At 39.6% G+C, this 13,022-nt stretch overlaps 1 protein-coding gene across 4 annotated transcripts in view; it reads left to right on the plus strand.

The window, feature by feature from the left end:
• Positions 1-13,022, plus strand: part of pik3c2a (phosphatidylinositol-4-phosphate 3-kinase, catalytic subunit type 2 alpha) — a 72,541-nt gene that overhangs the window by 49,978 nt on the left and 9,541 nt on the right. For all 4 annotated transcript variants that reach the window (XM_060877690.1, XM_060877693.1, XM_060877692.1 and 1 more), the window contains exons 31-32: positions 2,678-2,787; positions 4,622-4,747. In XM_060877690.1, the coding sequence (XP_060733673.1) occupies positions 2,678-2,787; positions 4,622-4,747 (236 nt within the window). The remainder of the gene's footprint in view (positions 1-2,677; positions 2,788-4,621; positions 4,748-13,022) is intronic.

Raw genomic sequence — 13,022 nt, forward strand, 5'->3', positions numbered from 1 at the left:
CCTTTTCAAGACAACCCAAAGAGAGAACAGTGGATGTAAATGGTAACACTTGTAAAGTAGAATCATCTGTGGAGAAAGCTTCAACCATCATCATCATAACAGTACAAGAGGATGTATATGGTGAAGAGATTAAGTGCATCAACAAAGAGAAGATCCATAAAACTAGTCCTCTTTAAAAATCTGGATCTCTTCATGGATGCACTGTGCCTGCTGAGAGTCAGAGACCGTCTCCATCATTTAGCCCTCAACTAAAGTGACTAAAGCAATGATCAGTGCCAGGGCTCTTGTAACTGTAACAACTGACCCTGGGGACTCTTTACTGCTCACACAAGCTGCTCTTCTCACTCAAAAGGCTAATGTTGTTCCTGTTCCTCCCGGGTAGTAGACCTCTACAAGTCACAGTGGTGGCAAGTTCAACACCTTCTGTGACTGATAGTGGAGGCAGTTCAACCCAATTCTACAGCAACACAAGGCGTGGCAACCCATTCATTCAAACATTAAACCTGGGACTGTTGTCATTTTAATTAATAGCCAAGCATAGCAAAATGAATGGGCTCTTGGACTGATAAAGACTTACCCTAGCAAAGTGCTTACCCTAGCAGACTTACCCTAACTGAAAATTGTGCCAGGTAAAGGTTGTTTAACTAGGTGGGTCAAAACTGTTTATTAGGTCAGTTACTGAAACCATGCTTCATCTACCTCCTGATGCTGGACAAATGTAGTGTATTGTAAGAAAATAAAATGATAATGGCAAGGATCTTAATGAAGAAGAAGGAGTTTATTCCAGTGTGGCAGTGACAATACATGAAGTACTTTGGGTTCACCAGAATCAAGAACACAGTTCTTACACTCGATACACATTTAAAGTGAAACCCCATTTAAACTGAAGTTGAAAAACAGCAGGATTTGTCCATGAGTGTCTCCCAAATGTGTGGGTCACACGTTCTTGTCTAGCCGGATGTCTTTTAAATGTTGATCATGGTCACGTTTAGTGACGGTCTTTGATGTCCTGCTGCCGCCTAATATTTTGTTTGGTTCAACACTCAGAATACACACTGGTCTGCACTATCTAGTGTTTTTTTTTTTTTGTCTTGAAGTTTTGTATTGTCTGTCTGCACTGTCTTGCACTGTTTTGCACTAGGTTGCACTAGGTTGCACTTTATGTGGCTAGTACAACTTTCAGTCACTAGCTCTGTGTTGTTCTATGTGGCTCTGTTTTTGTTTTATCTAGCACCTTGTTCCTGGTGGAATATTGTTTCATTTCACTTTACACATTTCACGTTACATTTCATGTACTGTCAGCTATATTTAGTTGAAATGACAAAGATTCTTGACTTGACTTGATTAGAGTTTTAAACGTATTGCCTTATGATACCTGAGCCTTTTTAGGAATGAGCTCTTTCTGACATGTATTTTGTAGTGGAATCTGGGTGCATACAATCTGTAATTTCTTATAGTATAGTTAATTGTACTGTTTTTTTTTTTTTTTGTTTTTTTTTTTTGTAATCCTTTTTGTAATTCATTTTGTTTGCTATTGAAATATAAAAATAATTGACATTTATTATGGTCACGTCACTTCTGGAGTTTTGGGAGCTGTTCCACCAGTCGTGACCTATGGATGAAATGTAGAAAAAGACACACATATGAGTGTACATGTGTTTTTCTGTCTGCATGATCACTAGCTTGCATGTTTGAATGTCTGTGTTATTTTATTGCTGTTGTATATCTTCCTGTATAGACCCATTTCCTCCAAAATGAAACATGCAGGGAGCCAACCTGAGCATTCGGTATTCTAAACAGAAGTTAAACACAGCAGGCTTTTATACTGGTGTGCGTGTTTGAGTGGACACATTCCAGACCATGTAGATAATGCCTCAGTTATAAAAATCTGATAAAGTTGAAATTTAGAACATTGTAGCATTCTGCTTAATACTTTGACAACAATATTTGTCTGATGGCTGCACTCAATATTTGTCAAAAATGTTGAGATTTGTAAATATGGCTGCCACAGATTTTCATAAACCATAAGTCTGAGAGAGCATTAAATGTGGCATACTCCATCTTTTATGCTAATTTTATCTAGATTTTTGATAATGAGCTGGTTACTTTAAAAAAAAAAAAAGTTTCAGCAGACATTTCATAGCATTAACATTGTGCTATTACTGCAAATATTTATGGTAGGTCTTGTTAGGGACATTCTAATAAATTATGCTTAAATAATCTCACTTAAATGACAATTGACTATTTTTTTCTTTTTAGCATAAAACATAATCATCTATAATAATCTTGCAATGAATAAAGTTTGAAACTTTGTTTGAAACCATAAAAATCTAGTATATGTATTACATTACTTACATATTTAATTATAAATTATATTTATAATACAGAATAATTTGTATAAACACCAAACCCTCTTTTCTGTATCTAACTCAGAATTTTGACATAATTTTTTAAAACCAGAAATCCGAAGTGCTGGCATCTTAATGATTCAAAAACATATTTATAAATGATATAAATGCTTCATAGCTGAGACTGAGCCTAATGTTCAAATAGCCGAAGATGTGTACAATAGTACATAATTAGTTCTATTTACTGTGATTAGGCTGCATACTGCATTATCCACACATGGATTGTGCTATAAATGAAAGTCTTTAATGATATACGTTTTGTTTTTCAGAGGAGCCACCAATAAGTCCTGCTGCAGGCCGTGATGGGGGAGAGGTGAAGTTATCAGTGTCTTATCGAAATGAAACACTGTTTGTTATGGTTATGCACATCAAAGATCTTGTAAGTTTGAACACTTCTGAAATTTCTGAAATACTCAGACCATCTTTTATATCTGTGCATGCACAAAATATCAAAACTTATGATGGCTGGGCTACAACAGCAGAACCCCACATCAAGTTCCACTCCAGTCACCCCTGATAGGCTTGTCCAAACTTGACAGTTGAATAGTAGGGAAAAAAGAGCCTGGTTTTGCCCCAGTCTTTAACTGTCCAGTATTGTGCATACCCCCCCCCCCCCCCCCCCCACACACACACACACATTTGTAAGGGGTGCTTATTTGAGTTTGTTTATCCCTCATGCTCATTTTTCTTAAGCTTTCTTATCAACAAGGCATTTCCACCCACAGAACTGTCACACTGTGTTTTTCTTTTTTGCACCATTTTGTGTAAACTTATATGTGGAAATTTCAGAACATCAGCAGTTTTTAAAATACTGAAAGCAGCCAATCAGGTACCAATATTCATTCCACAGACAGGCCATAGAGATCACACTTTTTCTTTATATAGTACATTATCCAAATACTTTTTTTCTGCATATACAGTCCTGAGAAAATTAGGACACCCCATTAAATATTAAATACTTTATTAAGAAATGTCAACATGTCAATTTCTAAACTTGTTTTAATTTGTAACTGTAGAATAAAGTGATGTAATTGCTTGTAAACCTCAACAACAAAAATTCACTTATTAAACAAAAGAGCTCATCAAAATGAGTATTTCCCCCTTTGGCTGAAATAACTTCAGCCAAAACCTACTTACTTTCATGTTTCACAATTGGTATGAGGTTATTTTGCTGAAATGGTTTATTTGGTTTCGCCAAACATGCCCCTTTGTTATGGTCTCCATAAAATACAATTTTTGACTCATCTGTCCAAAGCACATTATTCCATAAGTCTTGGCCTTTGTCTCTTTAGTTTTGCCTTTCACGTTTTCCTTGCACAAGTCCAATGATAAAGTCGTGTAATCTCTTTCTGATTGTAGATTCATGTACTTTGGCATCAACTGTATCAAGAGCTTGCTGTAGGTCTCATAATGATATTTTAGGGATTTTAACATTTTGCTTAAAATTTGCTTGGGTGGCCTGACCTAGCCATGATGGTAGTTGTTTTAAATGTTCTCCACTTGCAAGTGATTTCTGGACAGTGGAATGGCTGATTCTTTTGAGATGCCTTACCAGAATCATAAGCATCAAAAATCATCTTTCTGAAGGCCTGAGAGAGCTCTTTAGATCTCACCATGATGATACCTCTCACTTCATCAATTAAGAGCAAACTAAACTAAATGTAAGGCAAGCCTTCTTTAAAATGTTCTGTAACAATATTCTAATAATTTTGTACACCTGAAGGTAAGTTTATCCATTTTTAGTACGAAAATGTGGGGGTGTTCTGTAAAATAGTATAAATAAAATCTAATTTCTTGTGAGGAAAAAGAAAAATCGTTATATTGTGTGTGTGTGTGTGTATTTATGTGTATATGTATATATGAAAAAAAGGTCTTTGGGTAACGTACTGAATGGAGAAAGTATGATCTCTATGGTTTTGTCTGTGGCAGGAATATTGGCATAAATTCTATCAGATTATAAGTCTCATATATATATATATATATATATATATATATATATATATATATATATATATATATATATATATATATATATATATATATATATATATATATATAATATATGAGTTAAATATAGTATATATGTGTGTGTGTGTGTGTGTATATGTATATATATATATATATATATATATATATATATATATATATATATATATATATATATATATATATTTATTTATGTGTATATATATTCTCCTCTAATATCTTTACAGGTGTCTGATGATGGAGCAGGCCCCAACCCATATGTTAAAATGTACCTGCTTCCAGACCCCCACAAAACCTCAAAGCGCAAAACAAAGGTCTCCAGAAAAACTCGGAACCCCACTTATAATGAAATGGTTGGTAATTCTTGTAGAATACATTATTCAGCATTTTTATGTATTCCTGTGTTCCTTTTTGTAAATGTTTCTCCTTTGAATACAAATCCCCTGGCCAAAGACAAAAATACAGAATTTCAACTTTCATTTATAGAAAATACCATTTAAATGTATTTATAGTTAAAACATTGCAACTTTGAATACTGGATTTGTTGTCAAAAAGGCTAAACTGACATGAAGATCTGAGACCACTGTACTGAAGAAAAGCAGGCAGTTTTGACGCTAAGAAAAGAGGGAAAATCACATATTTGGAATGATCTGAAAGCATCCTCTGGTATGTGCCGAACCAGATGTCAAACAAGGTTGGCTAAGATGATGAAAACCATAAATATCAGTCTAGGCATCATAAGTTGGCATTTATTCCTGGAGCCTGGGCTATTAATGTTTATTTTGCAATTGCACAACAGACAAGTACGCTCAGTAGGTTACTGTGACCAGCTTAGAGAGACCTTTTCTATAAATAATAAGTGTTTGTGCAGGTGTTTTGAACTCTCCATATTAACTGTTAAAACCAAGTGCTGTGCGCGGGCGGAACACACACACCAGAGACGGGAAAAAGGTGCAGTTTGTTTACAATGGTATAAGTGGAGGTGATGATTATCAAAGGGGAGGCTGAAGACCTAGTTCCACAGTATTGGCTAGATGGTAAGGGCATCCCTCATCTACTGGAACGCCTGCTTCATCATTGTGGTCTGCTACACCTATTCTGGTTGGCACTTAGATCAGGTTCTTTTTGGTTAGATCTAAGGGGAACTATTGAGTAGATGTTAGGCAAAAAATTGGCTAAAGTTAATACCATTCCAGCCCCAAAAAGGCACATTGCGCAAAAATGCTTCTTGATAAGTATGAGGTATTTGCAACACTTACTTCTCTTGTGTAATGAGCGGGTATCGGTTAATGTGTTTCCCCAAGTACTGTTCCTCAGTCAGTCCCAGATGACACTTATTGGTTGACCTTCAGCCCGACCTTGCGGAGCCACCACAGGACCTCTTTCAGTTGGTGTAGGTGGTACATCATTGAGGTATTCTGCAGTATTATTGTTGATGGGGACACAGTACAATGTCCAAAAGTAATTGAATTTTTGCAGGCCAAAGAGGATAACCCGATATTGCCAGTGCCTGCTCTACTGTAGGCTCTCTCTTCGTTGGGGCAGAGTGACTTGCCAGTATCCCATGTTATGGTCTAAAGTGGAGATAAATCGGGCTCTCCCCAGTCTCACCACCAGATCATCCACACAGGAGGAGGCTATCTGTCAGAAATCAAAACTGATGAGAAGACATCAATGAACTGGTCCACCAAATCTGTCAGGTCTTGCTGCTGAGAAAAAATGAGATCAGCCCCTTTCTGAACCAAGGAATTTTCCTTGCGATCTGAGGGGTGACAGCAAATGTCAGTCTGGGGTGATGTTCTCAGGTGTTTTACCTCCAACAGACCACACAGATCAACCATGAAGCAAAAGGCATACCATGGTCGGTCATGATGTATTTTGGTATTCCCACTTTGTTGAAAAGGGCATTAGCTTGAGCGTGATGCTGCTGGAGGAGGCTTTTACAAAAGAGGGACTGCCTCAGGGTAACAAGTGCCATAGTCGACAATGACAAGGATGTACTCATGACCATGAGTTTGTCAGCCGTCTGACAAGATCCATGCTAATTCTCTCGAAGGGGATGCTGATGATGGGGACTGAAATCAGTTGTGTGGGAGCAGGCTTCTTAGTGGCTCAAGCAGATAGGAATGGGCCATGTGCATCAGGAGCTGTGGCTTGGACCTGGAAACCAGGGTCACATTATTGGCCACGCAGTTTGTAGTATGGTACAGAAGTCCCCCTCAGACCAAGATGTAGGTCTGCCTTTCAGATGATCATCTGCCTTCTGCTCCCTGCTGAAACTCTGGTCAAGTTAGGTCTAAATGAAACACAGAGGATACTGGGATATTACTTTAATAGTCTCCCCTTCAGACAATGTCTGGGCATTCCCTATTTGCTGAGCCATATCCTTTGTGGACCATCCAGGGGCGATGAGGCCTAGATGGAATAGATCTGGTTGACAGTCTGTCCATTTGGAGCCATTATTTTGTCATCCACATAAGAGCTTCCATTTGGTCCTGCCATTTATATTGCCACCACACTGATTGGGGAGTGGCCACAGTGTATCAGTAGCCCACTTCAAGGCTTTAACAATGCCTCCACATTGTCGTAGTACTGGGTGTCCCAGCAAGGATGGGGAAAGGGGGAAAAAGTGAGAGGGAGTTTCTTGAGAGACATTAGTTCAGTCATAGCGATGTGTAGGCTTTGTGACCTGGGTCATTGCCTGTTGCTGGAGATTGGTTTCAAGCAGGTGTTTTAGCATTTTGTCCCTTATTTTTAGGGGTCAAGCCCTGAAGGGGCGTAGACACCTATTGTTATCGTTAGTTTTATTATTATTATTATTAGGGGTCAAGCCCCGAAGGGGCGTAGACACCTATTGTTATCGTTAGTTTTATTATTATTATTAGGGGTCAAGCCCCGAAGGGGCGTAGACACCTATTGTTATCGTTAGTTTTATTATTATTATTAGGGGTCAAGCCCCGAAGGGGCGTAGACACCTATTGTTATCGTTAGTTTTCTTATTATTATTATGGTTCAAGCGCGAAGCGCTGGAAACCTATTGTTTTTGTTAGGATTTTTATTATTATTATTATTATTATTATTATTATTATTAGGGTTCAAGCGTGAAGCGCTGGAACCCTATTGTATTCGTTCTGATTTTTAGGGTTCAAGCGCAAAGCGCTGGAAACCTATTGTTTTTGTTAGGATTTTTATTATTATTATTATTATTATTATTATTATTATTATTATTATTATTATTCCGCCCTAGAAACGATCGTGCAGCCCAAACCGTAAGGCCTAGAGAGCTCAAACCTGGTCAGATGGTAGTACTGGTCACAGTTACTCAGGGCCAAGGTCTCAGCGGAATCGGACAATTTGGGGCGCTTCAGCACCCCTCAACGCGTTTGTCCCCATAACCCCTAAAACCATAAAACCCCTAAGTCCAAATCTCAAGTGCTTTATATCATTGGAATCCTTGGCTCATGACTTAAAAAACGTATATCTCCGATTTCATCTCCGCCATTGAATTTTTTCGCTATAGTGCATTTTGTCCGAAACCTACTTTCGCGAAATAGTCCTAGGTTTTTCGAGACCAATCCAGTGCAGTAATATTCTCTGGAGTCTCAATGTCAATAATCTTTGAAAAAAAGTCGAAATTTTGATTCAGGGTCCTTAAGGGGCCCCAAAACGTTTGGACTGTGAGGAGCCAGTTTTACTAAAATGTCAATAACTCAAGAACTAAATGAGCTATCAACACCAAACCTGGGACACATGTGAAAGAGGTCAAACTGAGGTCACAGTTCAAAAACCGTGGCGATTGTTTGTTCTTGTTCTCTCTCTCTCTCTCTCTCTTTGCTCCACTATCTATCTTTTCAGATCCCTACCATTGGACATCTGTCAATCTTCATTATCCTGTGTGACATCACAGTCCGAACACAGTTCTAGAATCAGAGTTTACCATGTTGTCATAGCAACATGGTAAACAACCGCAATGCATTCCATGCATTCAACATCCTAAAATTTTGTGTATGTGACTTGCCGGTTACTTTGTGTATGTGACTTTCGGGTCACTCGTTCTGCATCTGGATGCTTGTGTTTCTTCGCTTTATGGATATGACTTTGTTTATTTTAGGGAAAACTGGACAGGTGAGTACTTCACATGACATATATTGTGCAACAACTTGGTAAGCTTTTCTGTATTAGAGACACTAGGTTAGGAGCGGGTGCCACCCTCTGTAACTTGCGGGTCACTTTGTGTAAGTGAAAATCCTTTAAGGCCTTAAACTCCCTAAAGGCCTTAAACGCTTGAACCCGGGAAATGCTGCTTGCAGCTTTAATTATTGGGGTTCAAGTGCAAAGCGCTGGAAACCTATTGTTTTTGTTAGGATTTTTATTATTATTATTATTATTATTATTCCGCCCTAGAAACGATCGTGCAGCCCAAACCGTAAGGCCTAGAGAGCTCAAACTTGGTCAGGTGGTAGTACTGGTCACAGTTACTCAGGGCCAAAATCTCAGCGGAATCAGACAATCTGGGGCGCTTCAGCGCCCCAAAATGCGTTTGTGCCCATAGGTCCAAAAACCCAATTTTGTGCTGACTCGTAAGGCAAAGTCTCAGAATCAGAATCAGAATGGTCTTTATTGCCAAGTATGTTTTCATACTTCGTTTTGCTTCGCACGAGGATTGTAGACTCACCGATATGACTGTTTGTCACTTTGTGTATGTGAAAATCCTTTAAGGCCTTAAACTCCCTAAAGGCCTTAAACGCTTGAACCCGGGAAATGCTGCTTGCAGCTTTAATTAGGGGTCAAGCCCCGAAGGGGCGTAGACACCTATTGTTATCGTTAGTTTTCTTCTTCTTCTTCTTATTATTATTATTATTCTTCCGTCTGTCATTGAAGTCAATGGCAGCCCATAGAACCGTACGTAGGAAAGTTATGAAATTTGGCACACATGTAGAGGCCAGTCTTAGAAGTTACTGTAGCAACTTTGGTGTGTCTAGCTTAAACCGTCTAGCGCCACCAACAGTCCAAAACCCAATGTTGTGCTGAATCGTAAGGCCTAGATGCAAAATTCTTGCAAAACCAGAATCAGAAAGGTCTTTTTTTTTTAGGTCACACACACACACACACACACACACACACACACACACACACACTCACACACACACTTACAGACACACACTCACACTCACACAGACACACACACTCACACAGACGAGGAACACACATTTACACACACATTTACACACACATTTACTCACTCTCACACTCACACACTCACTCACACAGACAGACACACACCCTCTCACACACACCCTCTCACACACACCCTCTCACACACACCCTCTCACACACACCCTCTCACACACACCCTCTCACACACACCCTCTCACACACACCCTCTCACACACACCCTCTCACACACACACAGACACAGACACAGACACAGACACACACACTCAGACTTGCACACATATTTACACACACACTCACACACTCACATACACACACATTTACACACACACTCTCTCTCTCACACACACACACACACACATTTACACACACATTTACACACACACTTACTCACAATCGAAAACATACTCACACTCGCACACTCACATACTCACACTCACATACTCACACACACACTCTCTCACACACACACACAGACACACACAGGCACACACAGACACACACAGACACTCACAGACACTCACAGACACTCACAGACACTCACACAGACACACTCACACAGACACACACACATGCACTCACACACACTCACACTCACACAGACACACACACTAACACAGACGAGGAACACACACACTTACACACACATTTACACACACACTCGCACACTCACACATTTACACACACACACTCTCTCTCACACACACACACACACACACACACACACACACGGGGTCAAGCCGATCAGATGCGCTCAGAACATGTCGCTGATGAAACATACCAAGTTTCCACACTCACACACACACATTTACACACACACTTTATTGCCAAGTATGTTTTCACATACGAGGAACACACACATTCTCACACACACACTCATTCACACTCGCACACTTACTCACACTCGCACACTCACATACTCACTCGCACACACACTCACATACACACACTCACAGTTACACACTCACTCACACTCGCACACTTACTCACACTCACACTTACACACACACTCACACTTACACACACACTTACACACACACTCACACTTACACACACTCACACCTACACACACTTACACACACATTTTGAATTTTCACGTTAAGTTCAGTATTTTACCAATAAAATGCCATATCGCTATGAAACTTGGTATGGTTCATCAGCAACATGTTCTGAGCGCATCTGATCGGCTTGACCCCGGGAATCGCTGCTTGCAGCTATATTTATTATTATTATTCTTCCGTCTTCCGCCATTGAAGTCAATGGCAGCCCATAGAACCGTACGTAGGAAAGTTATGAAATTTGGCACACATGTAGAGGCCAGTCTTAGAAGTTACTGTAGCAACTTTGGTGTGTCTAGCTCAAACCGTCTAGCGCCACCAACAGTCCAAAAACCCAATTTTGTGCTGAATCGTAAGGCCTAGAGGCAAAATTCTTGCAACATCAGAATCAGAATCACAAAGGTCTTTATTGCCAAGTATGTTTAGGCAAAATTCTTGCAAAATCAGAATCAGAACCAGAATCAGAAAGGTCTTTATGAGGAACACACACACACTTACACACACATTTACACACACACACTTACTCACACTCGCACACACACAGACACAGACACGCACACTCACGAGGAACACACACACTTACACACACATTTACACACATACTCACACACACTCACATACACACGCATTTACACACACACACTCTCTCACACACTCACTCACACACACTCTCACACACACACACTCACACAGACACACACACACTCACACAGACACACACACTCACACACCCTCTCACACACACACAGACACACACTCACACAGACACACACATTTACACACACACTCACACACTCACATACACGCGCATTTACACACACTCACATACACACGCATTTACACACACTCTCTCTCACACACTCACTCACACACACTCTCACACACACACACTCACACAGACACACACACACTCACACAGACACACACATTTACACACACACTCACACACTCACATACACGCGCATTTACACACACACACACACTCTCACACACACTCTCACACTCACACACAGACACACACACTCTCACACACACACACTCACTCACACATGCACGCACACAAACACACAGAGACACTCACACACACACACACACACACACACACACACACACACACACGGGGTCAAGCCGATCAGATGCGCTCAGAACATGTCGCTGATGAACCATACCAAGTTTCCACACTCGCACACTCACATACTCACTCGCACACACACATTTACACACAGACACACAGACACATACACACTCACACTCACTCAGACACACTCACACACACACTTTATTGCCAAGTATGTTTTCACATACGAGGAACACACACATTTACACACACACACTCATTCACACTCGCACACTTACTCACACTCGCACACTTACTCACACTCGCACACTCACATACACACACTCAGTTACACACTCACTCACACTCGCTCACACTCACACACACTCACACTCGCACACACACACACACACATATACACACACTTACACAAACACTTACACACACACACACTTACACACACACTCACACTTACACACACACTCACACTTACACACACACTCACACACACACTCACACTTACACACACACACACACACACCTACACACTCTTACACACACACATTTTGAATTTTCACGTCAAGTTCAGTATTTTACCAATACAATGCCATATAGCTACGAAACTTGGTATGGTTCATCAGCGACATGTTCTGAGCGCATCTGATCGGCTTGACCCCGGTATCGCTGCTTGCAGCTATATTTATTATGTTGGCTTTGTAGAAGCCAACATTCTGATTTCCTTTATAAGCTTATTATTATTATTATTATTATTATTATTATTATGTTGGCTTTGTAGAAGCCAACATTCTGATTTCCTTAATAATAATAATAATAATAATAATAAGCTTATAAAGGAAATCAGAATGTTGGCTTCTACAAAGCCAACATAATAATAATAATAATAATAAGCTTATAATGTTGGCTTTGTAGAAGCCAACATTCTGATTTCCTTTATAAGCTTATTATTATTATTATTATTATTATGTTGGCTTTGTAGAAGCCAACATTCTGATTTCCTTTATAAGCTTATTATTATTATTATTATTATTATTATGTTGGCTTTGTAGAAGCCAACATTCTGATTTCCTTTATAAGCTTATTATTATTATGTTGGCTTTGTAGAAGCCAACATTCTGATTTCCTTTATAAGCTTATTATTATTATTATTATTATTATTATTATTATTATTATTATTATTATTCTTAGCCACAAATTTATCAAGAGTAACTCGTCCTAGGGCTTTCGAGCCACATGCACCAAATTCGGATATGTCATAGACCCTGGTCTGAAGTTTGTTGCTACTACTTTTCTAAGCGATCGGAATTCCGGCATTCCCGG

The sequence above is a fragment of the Tachysurus vachellii genome, chromosome 9 (genome assembly GCF_030014155.1).
Source record: "Tachysurus vachellii isolate PV-2020 chromosome 9, HZAU_Pvac_v1, whole genome shotgun sequence".
NCBI lineage: Eukaryota > Metazoa > Chordata > Actinopteri > Siluriformes > Bagridae > Tachysurus > Tachysurus vachellii.